The sequence below is a fragment of the Anguilla anguilla genome, chromosome 10 (assembly GCF_013347855.1).
Source record: "Anguilla anguilla isolate fAngAng1 chromosome 10, fAngAng1.pri, whole genome shotgun sequence".
Lineage (NCBI taxonomy): Eukaryota > Metazoa > Chordata > Actinopteri > Anguilliformes > Anguillidae > Anguilla > Anguilla anguilla.
The window spans coordinates 34,544,934-34,569,240 of NC_049210.1; the positions used below are offsets into that span (position 1 = coordinate 34,544,934).

General features: G+C 46.7%; 1 protein-coding gene across 4 annotated transcripts in view; it reads left to right on the forward strand.

Moving 5' to 3' along the window:
- adgrv1 (adhesion G protein-coupled receptor V1) overlaps positions 1-24,307 on the forward strand; it is a 156,902-nt gene that overhangs the window by 9,284 nt on the left and 123,311 nt on the right. For all 4 annotated transcript variants that reach the window (XM_035379888.1, XM_035379889.1, XM_035379890.1 and 1 more), the window contains exons 2-11: positions 8,629-8,813; positions 11,457-11,606; positions 14,936-15,031; positions 16,614-16,718; positions 17,606-17,719; positions 18,558-19,123; positions 19,630-19,900; positions 21,994-22,323; positions 23,527-23,703; positions 24,038-24,261. In XM_035379888.1, coding sequence (XP_035235779.1) covers positions 8,631-8,813; positions 11,457-11,606; positions 14,936-15,031; positions 16,614-16,718; positions 17,606-17,719; positions 18,558-19,123; positions 19,630-19,900; positions 21,994-22,323; positions 23,527-23,703; positions 24,038-24,261 — 2,216 coding nt within the window. In that variant the 5' untranslated portion in view covers positions 8,629-8,630. The remainder of the gene's footprint in view (positions 1-8,628; positions 8,814-11,456; positions 11,607-14,935; positions 15,032-16,613; positions 16,719-17,605; positions 17,720-18,557; positions 19,124-19,629; positions 19,901-21,993; positions 22,324-23,526; positions 23,704-24,037; positions 24,262-24,307) is intronic.

A 24,307-nucleotide genomic window follows, 5' to 3' on the forward strand; every position in this document is an offset into this window, starting at 1 on the left:
ACCATTGGGATGGCAGGTATGCCATCTGCCAAGTTACGGCTCAGTGGGACATGCCCCATGCCTATACAGCACCAAGAGTTTGGCACTTATCAGGGTTTCATACAGAAATAACCTCAATGACCACAGACACTCAGCCCTTAAGAACATTCATTTCTGTACCTTCTGACCTCATGTAAACAGAGAGAATTCACAGACAGCTTCACTCATCCACACAAACTTGTATTGTTTTGCGTTTCTCCTTCTTTTTCCAAATACATCATCACACATGCTCCAGTAGCACAATCAATAATTCTCCCCATTAGATGTTTCGCTTCATTCGCCAATAACAACTTGAAAGTAGCCAACTGCAGGATAGTCGGAATCACAGGCAAATGGACCTATAAGAATGGTCGCCATCTTTGTTTTGTATGGAAGCTAGCTTGTTTGCTAACTTCCAAATTGCCAAAAATATTTTAAAAAACTATAGCTTTTACAGTTGTATAATCTTTGCAGGAAACTTATGTATATTTCTGAAAATATATTTCTGGATTATCTATCATTTCACATGCAAACCCCATATAATATTGTTTCATGACTAGGGATGGGTATCATTTAGATTTTGATAATACCCATGCTACAATAATGTTGAGACTTGAACCGGTAGTCTACCTTCTTCAAAATAATGAGTAAACAACAACAATAAAGAACATATTTTTATTGCAAAGGCACATCCTATTGTTTGAATCCTTTTGGGCAAAATAGAGCCACACTTTAGACAGTTTCGTTTTTTGGCATTTGTTCAAAGTTTAACATTAGCTAGCTTGCTAAGGAGTTGACAGAGCGGGTGTAACTTTAGTAAAGACTGAAACAAAATTATGCATCGAAATCTGTATTGCAATTCACTCCTGTAGGTACTGCTCGTATGGGAACCGGTGCCATAGTGCTATCAGGTACCCAATCCTATTCATGACTCTAAAATCTCGTACTGCTTTTGCAGGCTTCGGTCAACCAAACTGAACTTCATTAAGGGTTGTGAATGAGGACATAGCATTAGGCATTCTGTTCTGTAATATACTGTAGCACCAAAAACCCAGAAGAAGCAGAGGGAATGTGGGAGTTGAGTGTCCAGTGTGTGTATATGATCTGTGATGTCATCACAGAAAAGCCAGTCCTGTTTCAGAGTATGCTGAGGAGTTCATTTGGAGGGGAGATATCTGCAGGATATTATAACAGTTTCCCTTGCATTCCGTTTCATAGTTTTGTTCCAGGCAAGTGAGTTCTTTTTTGAGTCGAAACAGCTAAAACACATTTGAATTCAAATTCCAAATTATATAGGACAATTCCCAATCAAAATCTATTGTAGAACACAGTAAGAACATGGCTATGACATGCATGGGGAAACAGAGCACGTTTCAAATATAGCTTTTACAGTAGAACTTCCCGGTCAATGCACTGCTTAAAGTATTTTCCAGTGTTTGCTATCTTTTTGCGGTCGGCAAATATGGACCACGGTGCCCACATAATCATACATTTCCCATGGATAAACACATACACTTGGAAGATGCAATCCTCGAACATCTTGTGATGTGCGCAGTGCAATGACTCCACATCGCTCCGCATCTGTCTGACTCCAGCTCGCCCTATCTGATGATCGCGACGAAAGGAACGAAACCGCCCCTCAACCACGCGGGGTTTGCACTGAGCCGGGAGGTCCATGTGAACGCTGGCTGCCTGAGACGACCTCAGGTTCATCGCTCGGGCTGGCTGGAGCTAACCGGGTTACATTATAACCAAAAGAACTGGCTAACGTATTGTGACCAGTGAAGCAGTGAAGCAATTCATCAAAATAGAATCCCCTCGTCTCCATTGGTTATGTAAGCTGTGTTGTTGCATTGGGTGCCTTCAGGTTGTTAGTCTATAGTCTTTACATCTTTACAGGAAGATCTTGCAGTGCCTTCTGTAGGGATTGAATTCAATTGCTCTTAAATCCATAAATTTCTCTCTGCATCCCCCAACCCCTTTGTTTAATGAAAAAAATAAAAAATGTAATACGAAATATCTTAACAAATCTACACTACAACACCCAGATCCATGGTTGCCCATAGCTACGGACATGTTTATATTTGACTCTTGGCTCGCGATTTCTCACGGGCTGACCGGTCGATGATGCTGTTGTGCGAGACGGGACACGGTCGGCGCCCCGGATGGCTGACCGTTTTCACCCGCGACCCCTTTGAGAACCGAGCGGCCTGGCGCGGGCCTTCCCCGGCCTCTCCGGCCGCCAACTCTCGCGCCCTGAATAATTGATGCCAAGATTATGAGGCTGCTCCTTTCGCAGCAGGAGTAACTCTAGAGGCGGGCGCTGACCCGCGGTTCAGACAGGTAACCGTACCCCTCCGCCTCGTTGCCGGGGGAAGGATCGGATGTAATTGGCTGAGTCTCGGTTACGTGGGGCAACGCTGTCGTGTGACACCTCGTGCTAAGTCATGCCTGGGGTGACAGGGTCAACACAGCACTGGATTGACCATCTTCCTTAATGCATTGACCTTGTGAAGCACAAGAATAGAAATGGTTTTGATGTTTCTGCATTAATGAAATCCCCCATAAAAATATGAAGAACTTCCATTTTCATTCTAGTGACTCTCAACTGTTCAGCTCCTGTAGTCAGGAGCTCAAATGCCCTTACAATAAAGTACAATGGCCAGCCCTGAGGAACTTTCCTGGCAGGAGCCTTGAGGCTCTTCTTGCAGGGGACAATCATTTGCAATACTCTTGAATAAAACGAAAATGGAAAAGACTCCTTGTGTTGCTTGGCTTGCCAGTTTTGGAGTGGGTGGGGGGCACTTGGTCCCTAGATTTGGGATTTAGCTGAGCACAGGGGGTCATAAACGCCAGCCACAGAGCAGACAGCCACGCCCTTTGCTCGTTCTTGCGTGATGAGACAGGGCAAGGGGGCTAGGGTTGGGGGTTGCTATCATCTCTAAGTTAATGAAAGAAATGAGGGGTTCTTTCACACTTACAGTGCATTTCACACGACAAGATCAATGCCACTCAACCTGCTACATCGAGACAAATTAATGTTGCATTTGAAGGGGCAAGATTTTAACTCATGCAGCCATTTTCTATTGCCAAACATTTCTTTTACTACATTTCTTTTTGTCCTGTTTTCCGTGGATTAACTGTGTTATATGTTCACTCAAAGACAGCAGCAGCATTGAAGAAACCCATTGGTTCAAGTGCATTTTCATTCTCTCATGCACCTGTTGCGATTGGGCAGGGTGTTCCTGATTGGCAGGCTAACAAGTTGGCTCCCACTAATTGGCAGTCCTTTAAAGCCGCTCTTTCTACAGTGTGCAGTGTGTACGGAGTCAGTCATCTTCATACAGTCTGTCCTGTCCACTTTCCAAATCGTGGGCCCTCTTGAGACTTGGCCGGTCGCTAAGTGTCAGTCTCAGAAGAACGGAACACGGTGATGGTGTGTGAGCTTCCTGCGGGGGATTGACGGGGAGGGTCGAGGGTTCTCACCCTTTTTTTGGGCCCTTATCAAAGTCGAGGCACCGTGGGCCAAAAGCCTTAGCCCTGGCCCAGCTCTCCGACAGCTAGCTGGTGCCACTGCGGGCTCCTGATCTGAAATTTGGCAGCGGATGATCCCTCAGGACAAAGGGCGGCGCATTGCTAGGCTGATGCAACGTCCAAATCCTCTTAATATCAGCCCTCTGAAGCCAACAGCAAGGTTCTGGGTTGGACAAGTGTTTTTTTGCCCTCCTTCCTTTTTTCAGGGTTTTTATGGACCGACGATTTTTACAAGTCGAGTCTTTCATTTAACGGGAAATGTTTTTTGCATCTTTCTGCCCAGCAGTAGAGTGGGAAAGAGAGTTAAATGGATTAAAACATGTTCAGTGGGCGGATTTGTTGCTCACGTCTTTTTCAATTTGTTTTTCCATGATAGGAATTAGCACTCCTACGTGAAGCTGTTTTATAACAAAAGCATGACCGCAATAAAAAGCGAGTAATAGGCTGGCAACGGCTTATTCATCATGTATCGTCCCTGTATGGTCGGACAGTGTAAAACATCCAAAATACAGAAGACCAGGTTTTTTCTGAGTGGCTGTAATAAAGTGCTAATAGTGAGAAACTTGATAGAGCCTTTGCATTAATACCACTGTGAATAGCTGTACGCTAGGTATGTGTGAACACATTGGTAGTCTGTGAATTGGCTTTCCTTGTGCCTCTGTTTTGCAGACTGTAGGTTTGAATGGACTTCCTTTGAACAAGAGGAGCTGTGGAGCGGATTTCTCTCTCCAGTTTGCCTTCACTGTCTGTTTGGAAGCAAACTCTCATAAAGAACAATGTTAGGTGCATGGGAGAACGTGTATATGCGTGTATGTGTCGGTGCTCTGTTTGAACATGGTGATCTACGAAGCTTTAGATGTATAGACTGTCCCTGTCATTTACCATCTTCTCATTCTAGATGTTTTAAGGGAAAAAATGCTTGGCTTACAGTAATTGGCGCTCGCTTTGTTGGCCCTCTCTCTTGTGGCCAATGTCATATTCTTGTAGTTTTTTTCCATTATTTGTATAATGTAAGGCTGGATTTGATTTAATTTTACTCCTTTGCAGTTACTTATAAATTGCTAACTAACATATGTGTGGTGTGTAATCCCTTTGAAGCTTTCTCGATGACATTAATTAAGGAACAAATCAGAAAGAAACACAGAAGTTAATGAAAGAGAACACAGGACTTAATCCATCATGAGCAAGAGGGCTTTTTTTAAATGAAACACAATCCTCGTTATAGTCCCAGTGCTGTAAAATCAGGCGACTAGCAATAATGAATTCAAACCTCATAACACAATTTACAGTATATGGTCTTTATCCTTGAGGTGTAGTGGTTGGCATAATGTTATCCAGGAAATGTGATTTAATATGTATTTATAATGTGCTAATTATGTACAATTATAAGGAGTTAATTAACAATGTTTATGCAGCTGTGGTAGAATTTCTGGAAACTACGGCAGATGCTTTGCTTTATAAGAAAAAAATTATATATATATATATAGGGGGAAAAGTTCCATTCACCTCCTTCTTGACCAAACTTTTCTGTATATTCAGAAGTACAGCTACAGTCAGATAGATAAAGATTGGTTCTCTTATAATTCTTACTGATTTGCACTCCCGTCATTTTGGAAAGCAGAAGTGGCCGAAAGACTTTGATTACCACTGGTTTATTGGTAATCCGAGGTAGCAGATTGACTGTACATATCCATTTGTGTTTCTGGATTGGAGATCAGTAAGTCCCCGAGTTAACTTTCAACATTCTGAAAGGAAAGTGCGAAATGAGCTTTTGCACTTGTCAGACCTCTTTTTCATACAGAGCAGGGACCATATTTTCAGAATTTCTCACGTATAGCCAAGTGTGATTTTCCCAAGGACTTTCCTTTTACTGTCTGTCACAGCCCTGGAGGATGATGACAAGGGCGCTGGAGCTTCTGAATGTGTCTTATTATCCTGCTCAGGGTAGCAATTACACTGAGCGGTTGAGAGGTGGCCAGAGCACAGAGCGCAGGGCGGACGGAGGATTACAGAGCTGCTGGAGAGACCAGCGTAGGGACTCCCCCGGCCCGTGATACCGCATGTTCCATGCGTAGGGCGTGCTCGCACCCACGCTTGTCCGTGACCCGGGATTGCGTACCTCCGTGTTCTGTAATGAGAGTACTGGGTCCCTTGGTTCTGTACACTCCCTGCAGTTCCCCTGTACTCTACTACCCCTGTTCATCCCTCCCATTCTCCTGCAGTTACACCCTCTACTCCCACATTAGTCTTCTTCTACTTATACTCTACTCTTCTGTAGCCCCTACTGTCATTGCTGTGTTCCCATGCAGTCCTGTACTGTACCCCTCTGCTCCTCCGCTCCCCCCCCCCCCCCCCCCTCACCCTCCCACTGTGCGAGAGACCAGCCCCTCTCTGCCAGCAAGGGCCGGTGGGCGGAGGGTGGTGGTGGGGTGGGCGGCGAGCTTTATCCCCGGCGTGTGATCGCTGGGGCGTGAACAGACAGCCATCGGGACTCCTGACCGGGCGTGGCTGTCACGTCGCAGAGCGGGAGCCCCCTGCGGCTTCCGCAGTGGAAAGCAGCAACGGGGCGGGGGTGTGGGGGGGGAACCCACAAGGTCAGATAAGAGGTAAAGGTCTGGGCACGGTCACCATTTCAGTTTTTAGAGCGGGCCTCAAGCCAGGGTTCGGCGATAAGGTGATATCGCTATCGGAGCTCTCATAGCTTCAGTGCCAGAGGTTCAGGCCGCGGCTATCAGTTAATACGGTACGTGGCTAAATCTGCTAAATCAAATCCTGCAGCGTCAAAAGAAATGTTAGCGAGTCGCCTGGGAACACGATACAGCCGTTTCGGGTTTTGAACAGGGAGATTACGGCCTTGTTAAAGCAGCAGTGCGCAGCGCTGGGCCTGGGAGGGCTTTCGGGGGGCGAGGGGGGGGGGGGGGGGGGGGCAACACAAAAGGCCGCTTTCAGCCCCAGCGTCCTGCGGCTCGTAGGATCTACGATCTGCATCAGGGAAGCAGGAAGTTCCCATCGGTGGAGGTGCGGGGCCGCGGAAATAACAGGCTTCGCTCCGCTCTGCCGTCCGGCTCTTTCTCCCTCAGCAGCTCCTAATCCGATTTTCGGAGCCCACACCCCGCCCTCCTCACGGGCCCCAGCCGGGGCCCTCTCTCCCAAAAGACCATCCCCGCCAACACTGACCAAGAGGCAACCTGACACAAAAAAAGGAAACTCCACCTATAGTGAAGATATGAGAATATGTATCCATTTAGAATTACATCATCAGCAGAATTCTGAAAAAAGGAAACATTAAGTAGTGGAATGGAACATGTGAAAGTTGTATCCCATTAATTTCCAAGTTTCTGGCGGTTTACTTTTTGAAAAATTGCATCAGCTCCAGCTTGCTTGTAAATGTTTCTAGAAATGTGTAATTTGGAACAAATATAGCGTTTTTTAAAGATGCATGTAGTCACAGGCAGCGTAACAAGATGTTTCTGGTGCAACCATCTGCTTCTCGGCTGGTTGTTTATTTGTTTTGCTAACCATGACAACTCGTGAGTCTTCGGTTAACGCTGCAGTGCGGCTGATGGAAAGCCGCTCTGAAAATCTCTGTCAGATGACATAGACGAGCGCAGATGACATAGATGGACGCTTCAGCAGGGAGAAACATCGCTGCTCTCCCATCGCCGGAATGTCACGGTTGTGCCTCCTCGGGTTCCCGCCTCCCCGTCCTTTTTGTCCTGTCTTGCATCCCTTAGTTTTGGTCTGCCTGCGTTTCTTGTCTGGTCAGTGTTGATTGGTCGGTAATGGGTTATTGTGTGTTCACATTCCACGCATTTCTGTCTCGTTATTCTATTATTGTAGTCCCGTTATTCAATCGTTGTACTCACCTGTGTCTCGTTATCCATCCCTCTCTGGGTTAATTCTGCATTGTGTTCTCCTGTGTCTTGTTAGCCCTCTTGTGTATATAAGTTCTTTGTTTGCCTTAGTCTGTATGGGTTCCTACTGTTGCATTCCCTGTTCCCTGGATTTCGAGTATCTCAAGTTCCCTGCTCTTTGAGTTTTTTGAGCCCTCTGCGTGTTCTTTTATTTCTAGTGTTTTTGGGATTCCTCGGTGTATTATCTGTTGCCAGGATTTTTGAGTTTGTGGTTTTGCCCATCGTGGCCTTTTTTTGATCCCTGTTTGTGTTTGCCTTTTTTGAAAGTAAAGTCTTTATTTAATACTTACCTTTTGAGCCTCCAGTGTTTTTTCTTGCTCTGCACTTGGGTCCTTACCCACTAACCCTGACACGGAAAGCAACGAGAACCATGAGTTCATTAAAGCTAAAGGAAAGCCGTCATTGTTATTTCCTTGAAAAGGAAAACTATTCCTCACACTGCTTCATTTTCCTTCAGTGAATCTTTTAGCTGCAAAGATAACTTTGGGTGGGTCTTTGTTGAAAAAGGTGGTTGAATCAAACTGATAGAGACCTGCAATAATAATAAATTTAATTTTGGTGAGCCTGTAAACTTGTGTGTGGGATATTTTTCCTTTGTATGAATTGCTTTTTGATATGATTATTTCTCTTGCTGACTTCTGGATGCCTTATACTGTATTATTACCCTGACACTGATTGTGTCTTTGGATCCTCTCTTAACCCTTTGTAGAGCAGTTTTTTGTTTTTTTCAAAATTCTTAGTCAGTGTTCTAGAACTGCATTGGTTTCAGTGACCAGTAGTGATCAGTTAAGAACATTATAATCACATATTTGTGACATTACACCTTAAAGGTTTAACTGATAGTCCTCCATTTTATTTTGCACCTTGACAACGCAGTAGGATACGGTTCCCACTCTGAAACCAGTCATATCAAAAGGGAATGTTGTTATGTGTTTTACTCATGTTATCATCACAGACCTATCGGAGAAAAGTGGTAGGTTTTGATGAAGCTTAAATTGGCTGACAAATGAAAAACGGTTCCTCTGGTGCTGTGTCACAACCAATCTGCGCTCTCTTTCTTTCTTCCTAGTGCAGTGAAGAGAAACACACCTTATCTCTCCCTCTCTCCCTCCATCCTGAAATTGTCTCTTCCCCCCCCCTCTGCCCCCTGTGTCCTCTCCAGGAATGCCAGCTGTCCTCACCCTAGCTGGGCTGTTCCTGGTCGTATCTGTCCCGAGTGCCCGGGGCGACGCCGAGCTGAGGTTCCTGGGAGAGACCCACTTCGTGGTGGACGAGAGCAGCCGCACGGTGGTCCGGCTGCTGGTGGAGAGGACGGGAGACCCGGTCAACGTGACCGCGCTGGTCCTGGTGGGTTTCCGGGCCAAAGAGCACCGGGCGGTGGTCACTTTGGGGCAGCTGATTTCTAAGAGAGTTTCCTGAATTCAGCCAACATTTGTACCTAACTTTATGTCCTGATTAATAGCAGTGTTATGTTGTCTAAACACACTGCTTGGCGAATTCCACATTTACCGAAATAATCTCACAGATCTTTTTGGAAAGAAAAAGGCATTTCATTTGATTGTAAATCAAAGTGAATGACAGATATTGATTTTCTGCCCGTTGTTTCATATTCCTACATTAAGTTAAAAGTCATAATTCATACAGGAATTTACAAGTTATTGTTTAAGCATAGTCTCATAGTTTTGTGTGGTCCTCAAAGTGAATGCACGTTGAGCATGGAATAATTTGCTGGGGGAAAAAAATAGAAATTGAATGTACCAATATCCATGGGTGACTTTAAATCCCTTATTCATAACAGTGTATTAAAAGAATGTAATTATTGCAGATTGTAGGAAACTATGTTCCCTGAATTATTCCATGACTTAGTATAAGTGTTTTCTAATGTGTTGCTTGTGTGTTAGTTTGAAAGCTGAAACATGAAACTTTAATGTGTTGGCCGGGTCCCCCTTGAATGGCCTGGCTAAATGAAGGATAGATAGAAAAAAGAAGTGACAGGTAGATGAAGAGTTCAGTTTGATCTAGTTTTCCCTTCAGTTGTTCTGGGAACCTCTGCTCTCTGCTCAGCAGCTGATTCAGCGGCCTGGCCCGCTCCAGCTGCATCTGGCGCTCTGACTCAGCTCCGTCTACGCGGTAGCTTCTGGAAGCGTCTCCGCAAACAAACATCTGGCCATCGCCGGCTGTTACCGCCGCGGCCGAGCCGGGGGGTCCGCGCACGATTAGCGCCGCGGGAGTCCCCCGCCCGTCCCACCCCGCCTCACCTCAGCAGAGCCAGCCTTCCGTTTCCCGCGGCACGCCGAGCCTACCTTCGTCAGCACATGGCGTGCCGCGTTCGGTCTCTCTCTTTTTGTTGTGGGATACGGTGGGTGGCGGGAGGGCGCGTGCCACCCGTGTGAAAATGTGCCAGGGTCCGCTGGCACTGAGGCGGGGGCGGGGGCGGGGGGGTGGGGGGTTCCGCACCCTTAAAGTGAGCCCTACTCTCCCAGGATGCTATTTTGGCTAATAAATCACTCACACACCCTGTAAAGCAGCATGCCGGCTCTAGCCAGAGCTTCCTGATTTTGAAGCTGGCGAAGTACTGAAGCAGCTTCACACGATAGATGATTGCAGGCAGCTGGAGCAGTTTCTCTCTTTTAAAAAAAAATCAAGAATAGGACGTCTTTGATGGTTGTCTCTTGTTAAAAATCTAATTGTCCTTCATTACCGTGATCGCTAATGATAGCCACATCTTGCACGAGTGCTTTAAATGTGGCCTAATTAACCAAGTGTTGTAGTCTGTATTTCCCGGTCACTTGTCTCCCCAGTACTGTCTCTGTGTCTGTGTTCCCTGAGCTGCTTCACTCCCCTGTACTTGTGTGATTTCACTATTCGGGTGGTTCCGGGTTTTCGTGGTTTCCCCCCTTCTTTCCAGTCTCGCTTTACTTCCTGCTTATTTCTAGTTTTACTAATTTCTACTAATCCCTACTAATTTATAGATTGTAAAGTACTAACCTCACTAATATACTAACATGTGAATATTACTAATGGACTAACACACACTAGTTTTGGGTTTTTGATAGTTTAGATCACTATACTAATACATTAACCAGTCTCCCCTTTTCCATGCTGCGCTGTAGCTCCGCCCCTTTTCTTTCTAGCCTGCTCTAACGCTGAGTTCTGCAATTGCCTGCACCTGTCTCTTGCTCTAACTGCACCTCTCTCTCTCTGCACGTGTTTACCTGCTTCACCCAGGCCGTCTATTATCATTGTTGTCTATGTGATTCCAGTCCGCGTTTTGTCAGTCCCCTGTCATTGAATTAGTTTTCCTAATGTTCTTCACCTGGATGTTGTTTGTTACTCCTCCCTCACTCACTTAACCCCTCCTTGATTGTTACCTTCCCCAGTGTATAAATGTCAGTCTTTTCCACCAGCTCAGAGTCAGAACGTTGATCGAATTCATTGTGCCGATTGTTAGTAAGCCTTTGTCTATCGAGATTCCTGCGACACCCCTTTGCCCGACTTCGAGTTTGCCTGCCCCTTTTGGTTTTGTTTGCTTCTGGTTTGACCTTCGCTTTGCCTTGACTTCTCTTTTGCCTGTCCCTTTGTACCTTCGCCGTTCTGATCTCCTGGTTTTTGATTTTTTGCCTGTCTTTTCACTATTCTTTTGGAAACTCGATTCGGCACCGTCCTCTCTGACTACCTGGCTTCGAACCTCGGACTGATTAAAGACAACGTTTTTTGGATTTCCCTGGTCTGCGTGTGGGTCCTTACACAGAACATCACACCAAGCCAGCGGTGGAACGCAGTGATTTACTGGAGTGTGTGTTCTGTTGGACTGTCTTCTTTCTTTATATTTAATAAAAAGATGTGGATGAAGGAAGCTTTTGGCTTATTCTTGAGTGGAAAAGTGGTGGGATGGCTATAAGTCAAACAGAAGAAGTTTGAGTTTGGTAAAACTGTGGTATCAGGTAAAAGGCCTTGTCTCACAAATGCGTCCTTGTTTTGGTGATGTAGCTGGAGGGGGAAGACACGGGGGACTTTGAGGCCACGACGGCAGCCGCCTTCCTCCTGTCCTCGGAGACCACGAAGACCATCTTCATCGCCGTGCGTGATGATGACGTGCCTGAGGCGGACGAGACCTTCCTGTTTACGCTCAGACTGCAGGTAACGTCCACTCCCAGTGTGGCTCCTTTCAAAGTACCCACAGTTATATTTATCAGGCATTTTTTTACGCAAAATACATTTATATAGCTGGATATAATATATGAAGCTTGGTTCATAGGATATACAGTTATATTTATCAGCCCTTTTGTACACAAGATCCATTTATACAGCTGGATATTTATGAAACAAGGTTGAGTACCTTGTTTAATAGTGCAACGGCAGCACCTCACCTGAGAATCGAACCTGCAACCACTGAGTTTAACATTCCACTATCCTGCCACCCATAATTGATTGGTTCGCCAGTCAGAAGCTGCTGTAAATTATCCAATCAGCGTTGATGTCATTGAGACAGTTGTAGTTGTATGCACTCTGCTGAAGCCAAAGAGGGCATTGAATTGAATGTGTAGAGTGTCCTTCATGAAGGTGTCGGGAGCTCCGCCCTGTTCCTCTCTGGGACCATGGCGAATGTTCCATGGGGATCACCACTGATCCCTCTCTTTCATCGGAGCGGGGGCTGTGGCGTTTTCCGGGGTTACTGGTCCCGCTCTTTCATCGGAACAGGGGGCTGTGGCGTTTTGGGGGGCTACTGGTCCCGCTCTTTCATCGGAACAGGGGGGCTGTAGCGTTTTTGGGGGCGCCCGCGCTGGCCGCAAAGTGCCTTTTCAACCCCGGACGGAAAGGGCGCCCTTTGATGCTTTCAGCGGCCCGTGTCCCTGCGAGGTCGCCCTGCTGCCGGAGCAGGGCCCCGTCTAAAAGACACCTTTGTGCCGAAACCCGTCCCGACAACCGCGGCGCGCCTGACGGCAGATTGAGCCCCAGTAATAAAATGCAACGGAGGGAGGAACAAAGCCGTCCCCACAAAAAAGCAGTTGATGTTAAAAAAGAGAACCTAGTGGATGTAAAGAACATGAAAGAATATATAGAAGCATTCCCCAACATTCTTGCCGTTTTATGGCCTTTGACCCTGGAGGCTGCGGAACAATATGGAGATTCTCCGATTCGCTGAAGTAGCCTCCGAGATGCAAAGAGAGGAATCCACGGTTGCGAACGGGCGGCATGCCTCGCACCTACGGCCCGATCGCCGTGGTGTCATTAGCGGCCTGTCAGCTGGTAATTAATGGCATTTCCTGTGCCCCGCCCCCCCCCCCCCCCCCCAGCATCTGTTTGTCTTCCCTCTGACAAATGTGCCTGAGTGAAGTGGAGAAGACAAAGTGTAGCTTTTCCCATAAGGCGAAACTCAGGATACCAAATCGGGAGTCAGAAGCCTCTGTAGTAGCTGTTTTCGTTTTTTGTTTTGGACGATGTTTTACATCTCTGTAGGGTTCCACTTAAGCTCATTCCGTTACCCATAATGCTTAGGGCTAGCTTTCTGGTGCTCACATCTTGAAGCAAAGTTTGCCAGCAAAAAAATAAGTGGGGGGAAATAAAAGTAAAAAATCAACTGCAGAGCAGCCCCGGTCAGTCAAATCTGACCCCTGAGGTTAGGCCAATTTTCCCCAAAAGGTCGAGGCACCTGTAACTCAACCCCCGGTCGTTCAAGCTCCCAGGGGCGCAAACTCACCCCTCAGTTCCCCTGTGTCCAGCCGGGAGGTGCCGTTCTGCCAGCCTGGCACAGCGTGAGGGCGGTTGGCAGGAGGACTCGTCGGGGCGGGGGGGGCAGCGTGTCTCGAACGCGGGGGGGAGGGGGGGGGGGGGGGGGGGGGGTTGTGAAAAGCGTGTGTATTTTGTGTCTGCGTGTCTGCGGCTACAAGGCCGGGTGGGCCCTGAATGAACGCTCTGTTAGGGCTGGGGGGGGGGGGGGGAAGCGGGGGGAAGTCTGAAAGCGCTGGCTGAATGGGAGAGAGGCTTGCAGTGCAGCGAGGGCCTGTTTCAGCCCGCTAGCAGACCCACCGCGTCTGGCACGCCAAGGCGTCGGCCAAGCGCATCTCACAGTAAAAATCCCATTTCCAGATTCACCGTCACAATTTTAAAAAATTTTCAGTGACTATCTAAAATGAATTGCATTTGCAAATGCCTTTTTCCATAGCGTGAGGCAAAAAATAACCTTGCATTGTTGGTGTCCAAGGCAATATTCTTCTGATCTCATATAAGTATACCTGTTATATATTTACTATTCTATTCTATCTAATAACCAATATCATAATAACCAAAATCATAAAGAGCTAGATTTGAACCACATATTGACATTTGCACACTAATATAACACCTGACTGAAACAGTGGTGGCTAAAACTCCTTACATAAAATGCATGAACTGGCTGAGTGAAGCTGATTAACTGAAACAGTGGAGCAAGTAACTGAAATAATGGCCCTTAAACAGCGCAACTGAAATCATGGTCCTTAAAGAGTGTAACTGAAATAATGGCCTTTGGTAACTGAAATAATGGTCCGTAAAGAGTGTAACTGAAATAATGGTCCTAAAACAGTGTAACTGAAATAATGGTCCTAAAACAGTGTAACTGAAATAATGGTCCTTAAAGAGTGTACTGAATCTGAAATAGTGGTCTTTGGTAACTAAAATGATGGCCCTTAAACAGCATAACTGAAATAATGGCCCTTAAACGGTGTAACTGAAATAATGGTCCTTAAACAGTGCAACTGAAATAATGGTCCTTAAACAGTGTTACAGAAATAATGGCCCTTTAAACAGTGCAACTGAAATAATAAACAGACTGAAAAGCTCAAAGTGTTAACTGGAAGGCCCTTGAATGCGCGAGCTCGTTAGAGAAGGGGAATGGGATTCCTGCTCCCCTACCATGCGCTCAATCCCTTGAATGAGTCAGTGGCCTGAGCTCCACGCCGTGCTGCACGGGGGGGGTTTTATGAAAGAGCAGCCTGGGGCATTCTGTCATCCCCGCACGGCTGCAGCGGCGCTGGCTTCGAAGGGACGCCCTGGCCGGGCTCCAGAGAGCCCTTTCTGTGGCTTTGTTATTCGTTTGCCCATTGGTTGTAAAAGTCACGGGGGCGTGGCTCACTAAGGACACCCCGGCCAGGGGCCCCAGACCTCCCCCCTCGCGTGCGCCGGACATTCAGTTTGGGTTGGGGTCGTTTCCATTTCAATTCATTCAGTTCCGGAAATTAATTTGAATTCAGGTCAAGGTAAACGGGCCCGTAATGTTCTGTTGTGATTTGTCCCTACATTAATTGAGATGAAACTGAAACAATTCTTGCTGGCAAACCTGTGGACTGTAAGCAGGTGGGCTGGCAACTGGCTGCTGGGTGGTGGGGGGGAGGTGGGAGTTTGTAGAAACAACAGCCCTGTCTGAGTGCTGTTGGGGAGGAGTTTAGTGCACCAGCGTAAATTCCCTCTTATTGATATTGTCCTTTCAGAGCTCCTCCAATGGGGTGACCGTGGGGACGCCCAACACTGCCACCATCACCATCCTGTCCAATGACAATGCCTTTGGAATCATTTCCTTCAACTCGGTAAGAAACGTCTTTGTCCGGTTACGTTCAGATTTGGGTGGTATTTCAACTGCGTGCATGTGAAATATGTATCCTGATGGTACATATTTCATATGTAATATAGGTTGCTGAACTCTTTTTTTTGTCTGATTTATACCTCTGTGCAAAGCAACATACACCTCAGGATTTTGATTGTAGTTTGTAGATACATTCATTTGGGTGGTATTTTTTGGTTTTTGTTTTGTATGTTGCAACAAGTTATTACATTTTTGCCCATCGCAAGTAATGGTTTACTTACATTTGTGCCAATCTTATGTACCAGTCCCTCAGCTCATAAGCCTAAAATTATGATGAGGTATGTATACACAAGTCAGGGTGTGTAAAATGAGTTTGATGTTGCCAGGGTGATGGCAATTCCAAGTTAATTGGCTCTCTGTTTCAAAGGGGACAATATTGCATGGGGGGTGGGGGGGGTGGGGGGTAAGGAAATGAGAAGAGAAAGGGTGGAAAGGGGAGTCCAATGGAGGGGCTTTGGAGGGGTGCACAGGCAAACTGGAATTTAGAGGGACTGCTGGGTTGCCAGGGGCAGTAAAACCATCATAGGACCAGTTTACTCAATGGATTAACTTGTCAGTGGGAGTTGTAGGGGGTGGGTGGGGTGGGGGCGTTACCACGGGAACCACTCTTCTTGCTCAAAGGGTTCCCAAGTTCCACACAGTCAGGCTGGCCCTAAGAATGTTTTCGATGACAAGAGACAGGCCATTCAGCCCATCTAGACTTGGCTGCCCAGTGTCCAGAGAGCATCCAGCACTGTGTCTTGCCTGGTTGTGAACACCTCCAGCGGTCCTAGGCAGTACTACATAACCATTACAAGACATTCCAACAACTGACTGTGTAAATCCCAATTTCAGGGCAGAGTATACCTTTTTAGGACCATACCCATGCCTTGACGCAGCCTGGAGCTCTAGATGCATCACCCTGCTCCTCTAAACTGCACACTACACTTATTTTCATTTGAACTTATTTGAACTTTTCCAGATAGTTTATTACCTCAACTGTAACCTGTCCAACCCATTTTATTTACTGTGATGGAGATAGATGATATTAGTAATCCCAAATTACATTTCTGTTACATCATTTCTACCCCTACTTTACACCAGGCTAGCCAGCGGAGGATGGGCTCCCCCTCTATAACTGAGTCCCTCCCAAGATTTTGTCCCACTGGGAGTGTTTTACCTTGGGGGTTCAGGCTTGGTTTACTTTTTCACTTTTCCTGCTACTCTGTAAAGCATCATTGTGACAGTTCTTTGTAAAAAAAAAAAGCTCCATACAATTAAAATGGACTTGATTTGATTTGCTTTGATGTACAGTAATCCACTTAATGAATCCCTTTAAACAATGTAAAGCCTCAGTTAAATGGCTCCACAAAATATATTTCATAACTTACGTCTTATTTCTGGAATGATCAAGTAGTTTTTTTGTCATTTGTTATATTTAGGGCTTTTTTTTATTGTGTGTTGCCCAAGACTGGGCACTGCATTCCAGAAACTAGTTGCTATGGCGATGCAAGGTGGTCATTTTCTTTCTCCTGTGTATCCTCTAGACCTCCCTGATCACTGTGAGTGAGCCCAGGGGGCGGAACCAGTATGTGCCTCTCAGCTTGATTCGAGAAAGGGGAACCTATGGAACTGTGGCTGTAAACTTTGAGGTGAGCGCCAGTGTGATTGGTCACCCCTGCTTGACCTCTCTTTTGATTAGTTGGCCTTTGTGTCATGAGAGACCTTTTCCTTATTGTGAGTGTCCATTTTTTTATAGTCTACCCGCCAATGTCCATTCTGAACCACATTTCACACACACACACACACACAAACAAACTCTGTATCAAACGCATGCCTACTCTTGCATAATAGATCTATATATATTTCACCACCCATACACCATAGAAACAGCATGTCTGTCTGTTTCTATATGTATGATATATTGTAGATTGACAGAAATGCATTTTACTGTATTAATTTATATCCAGCTCTATTGTTCTTAAAATCCAGTGGTCTGTTGTTGGTGACTAAAAGTGCAAAAAATAGCAAAAGCTGATTTCAATGGCTTGACTTCTGATTATGAAATCCAAGCAGTGATAAAAATAGCCCTGATTTCTCAGCCATTCTTCACTGTAAAGGCCCTTCAGCCCATCCTGGTTTTATGGGGATCTGGAAAAGTAGAGAAAGGCAGCTCAGGAGGAAAAAAAGGAAAATGAGGAAAAATGTTGGCCAATCCTGCACTCTTCCTACAGATTTGAAGGATGTATGATTTCCTCAAAACCCTGAAGCTGGTTAATGGCTTTGATGCTGTTTTAGCCCACTAGTGCTATATGGTTCCTGGGTGCTGAGCCTTTAACTCTAAACCATGGGGGAGGTCTGAACAAACTACACCTCTCTTATTTTTGGGATTTAGTAGCTTTCGTGGCCTGGTCAGTTGTTGCTCTGGAATATGTGAGTCCTCTACATCGTAGAGTGAATAAGAACACAGATGCCACAAACATCCAATGGCATGAAATCTCAACCCCATCCCAACCAATGATATTGTCTGTCTCCACAGATTGTGGAAGGGCCGAATCCAGCCATCGAGGACCTCAGCCCAGACATGGGGAACATCACCATTCCGCCAGGTCGCTCTGTGGTGGTCTTCAGCATTCTGATACAGGACGACCAGGTACTGCTGGTTACCTGCTACTGCCTCAATACCTTGACATGTCTTTCTTTTGTCATGTGTGTCCGATCAGTTCCCTTGTAATATAGTATTACGTGTTGTTCTGCATGATCAAAAATAATTCAGTTATTTAGGTGTTAGTTCAAAAGACCGTATACAATAGCAAAATAACTGGCAGTACAATAAGTGAAATGTATTGCTTTTTGCTAGGCTTGACCTCGCAGTCTTTATCAGACGTAGCAGACAGTAGTTGTAGACAAAAGATGATGTGAGTAATCAGTACATAATCAAAAACATAGGATCTAATGGTTTCCAAGAACGGAATACTTGTATATTCATCAGCTAGACTGTGTTCAAATGAATAGACAGTAATTGGGAAATTGTCATTAATGGATGAAAAGAGAACCATTGCAAGAGACAGCTAATTTGTTCAGTCATTCAGTTTAGACCGAAAGGTCAAAACACATCAATACCATTATCTTTGTGATAGAGTGTGATATATGCGGAGTGATTTCTTTTTCCTTTCAAGACTAATATTTACTGTTTTTAAATGAAAAGGTAATGGAAAAACGAGTGAAGCTTTGCCTTGTGGCCAGCAGTGCTCAGGCTTCCAGAATGTTCCATTAGTAATCCTTCCAGAAGTGTGGTTGTACACTCTATAAAAGGCTCGGAGGTGCTGAAATGTGGGCCGTTTATTAAATAATGTAATTTTAGGAAGCTAGCGGGAGTGTGCGACCTCAAGTTTGGTTTCTAGTCTGTTTCTTTCGATGGTCTACGCATTCTTCCTTAGGGTGTATGATCTTCCTCTTGTTGACCGAAACCACCTGTAATACCTCCCCAGTTGCCGGAGGACGACGAGTATTTCACCGTCCGGCTGTCGGGCGTGGCAGGCGGCGCCCTGATCAACCCCAATCGCAGCAGCGTCCAGATCAAGATCAACCGCAACGACAGCCCCCTGCGCTTCGCTCAGACCGTCCTGGCGGTCTCCGAGGAGACGGGCGTGGTCAACATCACCGTGACCCGCGGGCGCACCAGCGAGGGCCAGCTGATCGGGTCGGACGACTCCGAGGTGTCCATCGACTACGCGGTCGTCAGCGGCAACAGCTCGGCCAGCGCCACGCCCGGCTCGGACTTCCGCGACCTGCAGGCCGGCCGCACGCTGGTGTTCCCGCCGCGCGTCTACGAGGCGCAGCTGAGGTTCGAGGTCGTGGACGACGCGGTGCCCGAGATCGCGGAGTCCTTCCAGGTGGTGCTCCTGGAGGACTCGCTGAAGGGGGACGTGGTGCTGCTGGCTCCCGCCGTTGCCCAGGTCACCATCGAGCCCAACGACAAGCCTTATGGGGTCCTGTCAATCAGCAGCGGCCTGCTCACCCAGACTGTCATTGTCAACGAAGACTCCACCCCCAGGTGAGAGCGAAGCAACAGCCACGCCTGGGGTTCCCAAACCGTGGGTCGTGACACATTTGGGGTTTTCTGATTTGGGAATGGCCTCTCCTGAGAAATTGTGTTTTAAAAGCAAAGTTTAAATATTATCTTTAATGTATTCAGTAATGTAACCACACAACTGGCTTATTGAAACACCTTGTTTTGTTACTGGACCCTGTACAGAGTTTTATGTTACTGTAGCTAAAGGTCACTTAGATTTTACTTAGAGTCCAGTAAGAATTGACCACTTATAAAGTTCAACAAGACTGTACCACTCACAGAGTCCAACAGGAATACAACCAGAGTAAAGAGACTACACTGGAATTTATTTTATGCATTCCAGTGGGAAAATTAATATTACGAGCAAAATCCACCACTGATCCACCGCTCTATGTAACATTTCATTTATTATTTTTCTACTGAATTTGTCATTGTCGTTTTACATTATTCCTTCCTTTGTTTGTTTATCATGGATTTGCCGTTTTAAGGTTCGACGGCATCACCGTCGTGAGGAATGGCGGCACCCACGGCAACGTGTCGGTGGACTGGACGGTGACGCGGAACAGCAGCGACCGCTCCCCCGTGTCCGACGACCTGACGCCGGCGTCCGGGACGCTGCGCTTCGCGGCCGGCCAGATGGCCGCCGCCCTCCCCCTGGCCATCGTGGACGACGCCGCGCCGGAGGAGGCGGAGGCCTTCACCTTCAGGCTGCTGCCCCGGAGTGTGAGGGGCGGGGCCGAGGTGGACGGGCCAATGGAGGTGAGTCTGTATCTCCCTACAATTCGTCTGGTGTTGCAGAAACTCGACTGTTGACCGCTAGGGATGAGCTCAGTATATCTGCCACAGAGTGGAGCTTTGTCATTTGTGAAGTTAAATAAATCTTTGTTTTCTTACAAGTCATTTATGTTCATTTGAGTTACTGCTGAGCTTGATGATTTGGATTAGGACTGAAATTTTTTGAACTCTATTATTGGTTTTTCATATTTTCTCTTGTCAAATTTTGTAGTCTTTCTGATTATGAAGAGCTCTCTAGTTTTGTTCCCTGCCATTGGTGCTTTCAGTACTGGCAGTAAAGATGGGGTAGAGATATATAATTTCATTGGAAATCTCGCTAAGAAGGGCAAAATAATAGACACTGGTCAACATTCTTATTAAGATGGGCATTCTGCCACTGTATTAAACCCAGGGAATGTGTGTATTAGAAAGTCAGGAGTATAAAATCAGTGTGTTTATACCCACAGGGTTCATTTGCAATGACTTTGAGGTTTACGTCTTTCCAGTAAATATCAGTTGTCCTCTCATATAGCGGCTGTATGTGAGCTGCAGTTATGTCACGGTCGTATGTCGTTCAGTGAAAATTTGTTTCTCAGCCTTGTGAGCACCGTGATCCTCCTCACGAATGTCATGGAGGTGCCCGCTCCCACGGCGGGAGGAGTTACGAGCCGCGTCTGTCACAGGAAAACACCTCATAAACGGGTAGCGGGTCCGCCCCCGGACCGCGAGGGGAGGTCTGGGAGCACTGAGCCTGCGGGGGGCACATCTGGAGAGCAGGGACAGGGGGGAGGATGTGGTGGAGGGGAGAACACTTACGCAGCTCTGGTCACAGGGCTACACGAGCTGGGAGATACAGTGCTGTCGCTTGGGTGTTCCGTCTCTTGTGGTTGAGTCTGAACAAAGCGGGAAGCTGCTGCTGATGGGGGGCCGTGAGAAATGATCTGTGGGTGTGTGTGTGTGTGTGCATGTGTGTGTGTGCGCAGCGTGTGTATGTGGAACGTGTGTGTGTGTGTGTGTGAGTTCGTGCAGCTTGTGTGTGTGGAGCATGTCTGTGTGCGTGTGTATGTGGAGCGTGTGTGTGTGTGCGTGTGTGCGTGCGTGCGTGCGTGCGTGCGTGGGAGCGTGTGTGGGTGCGTGCATGGGTGCTTGTGAGTGTGTGTCTATGTCTGTGTCTGTGTTTCTGTGTTAATATGCAGTGTCTGATTGTATGTCTCTGTGTTTGTGCATCTGTGTGCATGTGTGTGTGTGTGTGTCTTCTTTAGTTCCCTGGTGCTATGTGAAAGGAGTGGGTAGATCTAACCTCATGTTCATGACTTCAGCACCCAGATGCTGAAGTCATGAAATCACAGGATGTACATATGTCCTGCATATAATGCCTATTGTTCATTTATTTATTCATTATTTCATTATAATCTGTGGTTCTCAAATTACAGAAAAGCATGACTGTGGCTGGCATGGGATATCAGCTCTGAAAAAATGTAGAAATGCTTTGGTGCACACGATAATGGATTTCATTGGTACAACTGCACACTGGACGTGTCCAATTAAGCTTAACTTTAATATTTATTTTTTACCCCAGAAACATATGGCCATCTAGTTGATTTCAGACAGCTGTGTGTATCTCAAGTGACATAAATACAATTTTACAGAAAGTGGCACTTTAAATGAAACACCTTTTAGTTTTCATGCAGAAAACAGATTTTTCATGATGAACAATGATTATGTGTAAGACCAACACTTCAGCATCACACTGAGAAACTCATATCGACTAGTAAGGATCTGCAAATGATACTCAGCACCATATCATAATTTATTTAAAGACAGAGTGATCCAGCTTTAAGTTCTAAGCGTAGGGTACATTTGAGTTCTGGGCCTTTATTCATAAAGTGTCTTAGGGCTGGAATGCTGATCTAAGATCAGTTTTTTGCTTTTTGATTCGTATTGGATTGGTATATACAGTGGATGGGGGAACCTGGTCCTAGATCAGCACTTGTATTCTAAGGTGCTTCATGTTATGAAGTCTCGATAAAAAAGATGCAGATATCATGTGAGAGCTGACAGCTTCCGGTTCTTTCCAGCTGGTGTTCTACATCCAGGACAGCGACGACGTGTACGGGCTGTTCCAGTTCCACCCGGCCGAGGCACAGCGGATCCAGAGCGAGCCGTCCGGCCGCTTCCTGTCTCTCAGCTTCCTGCGGACGGGGGGCACCCTGGGGGCCGTCTTGCTGGGCTTCACCGTCCTCTACGTCCCCGCCGGGCCCGTGGACCCCGCCCGCGCCCGGGACGGGGTCCTGAACGGCACCCGCGCCAACAGCGCCCTCTTCTCCGACGGCCAGTCCCTGGCCCGGCTCGCTCTGCCCATCAGGAACGACGCCTTCCTCCAAAACGGGGCGCATTTCCTCGTCCAGGTGAGCCTCGCGGTCGGCTTTTCCGCCCGTTCCCCTGCTCAGCCGCCAATCACCCGCAGGTGTGCACGAGGAAAGAGCGTTACCAGTCATTCCGCCAAATAAGTTTTTCTTTTTTCTCATACTGCTGTCAAATAAAACGCGAAGACCACAAACAATGGGACTTTGTTATTTGTTTTCCTATTCTGATCCTTACCAAAACCACATGGACAGATTCAGCATATGCATTGGTCAGCGTCTTGTCCAAACCTTAAGGCCTTTTAAACTCAATGTTACACATCATTCATGAAAGCCCACCACATTCTTCTGACCACATTTGTTGGCTTGTACCTTCGCCCCTTTAACTGGATTTGAGTGGTAGCATCAGCCTTAAGCCTTGTTTGATTTAGTATCCCAGTAAAAGAATAGTTCACTGTCTTACTCCTAATCCCACGAAAGTTCTCTCTCTCTGGTCGTCCACCCCAGACAGGGGCAGGTTTTTGATGCAGATAAACATAACCCTTGATTAGCATATGTGAGCGCATTGAAGGCTAAGCTCCTGGACCCTGGCCATGGGCCTTTGTACGGCTCTCTAAACAAACAGTCCCTGTCGGACCATGCTAATAAACAAACACACGACGGACGAAGTGCTCCTTCAGATTTAATTGGTCCGAAATCCTTTTGAGGCAACCGGAGAAAAGGGACGATTTTGTGGGACCATCTGGGGTGTTGTTTATGAACCCTTTCAGGAGAATTTTAATTGGTATAATGGAGATGGAAACAAACAGAAAGCAAGTAGCCTACGGTTTGCAAATTAAAAGATGCTTAGTTTAAAGCGTGCTATGCTCAGCTGATTTTTCCCACTAGCTTTATCTGGTAGCTGCCGTTTGTCAGTCTGCTGTAATCGGATTTGCAACGTGAGATAGTAACGTTAGACACTATCAAATGTTCATTTTCAAGGGCTGGTCTGGTACAAAGGCATGTTCAAAAAGGCCACCAGAGAGTCAACTCTCTACAGCTTCAGGGTTGCAAGCCTAGTTCCCTAGCCAAGTTCCCAAGCCATTACGTTACACTGCTGTCCCTACCCCGATGAAACATAAGAAAACATTGTTCGCTGAAAAAAACATGTATAGCCTAGTCCAGTGGCACATCAATAAAGACCGCGTGCACTACAGCCACTCCCACCTGTGGGACCACCCAATCAGCATCTCCCTTTGTCTTCCCCAGTTGGACAGCGTCGAACTGGTGAACATCCGCACCCCCATTCCCCCAGTCAGCCCCAGGTTCGGGGGGGCCCTCAACATCTCCCTCAGGGTCACTCCAGACATTGCCAACGGGGAAATAGGCTTCACGAACAACCAGACGGTGGTGGTGCATGAGCCAGATGACAACCGAACCAACCTGGTACGTTCCTGTGATGTCACAGTCAATGCCCATGCCATCAATTCCAGTCTTAACTCTGTTGGATGTACCCCCATAAAAACCAGGGTATCTGTTACAAAGATGCAACTGATATATGCGGTTCAATAGCCAGCCAGCGTAGTGACTGGAGAGTTTTTTGGATGTCATTAACAAGGTTATTTTGCTTGAAGTTTTAGTCTAGGTCTTTCCAGGACTAATTTCCCTGCTGTAAAAATTTCTCAAACGTACGATAAAAACCCCTTTTGGGATCTGATCCTTCCATCCCCCATCAGTCTCCACCATATTTTTGAAGACTGTAATGTTTGCGTCTCCTCAGATTTCTCTTTCGCTTCGACGGGACGGGACAGACGGACAGGCAGTAGTGTTCTGGAGCCTGCGACCCGTCGGCTTCAACCGGGATGACGTTACCCCCGGCGACCTGGGGCCCTTCAGCGGGTCTGTCACATTCCTGTCCGGACAGAGCGACGCGTCCATAAACATCAGCGTGGAAGCAGACATCATCCCAGAGATCAATGAGACAGTCCTCATAACTCTGGACAGGTATGCAGTCACATGCTGCTGTTGGAGACTAATTTCTTCTTACTAA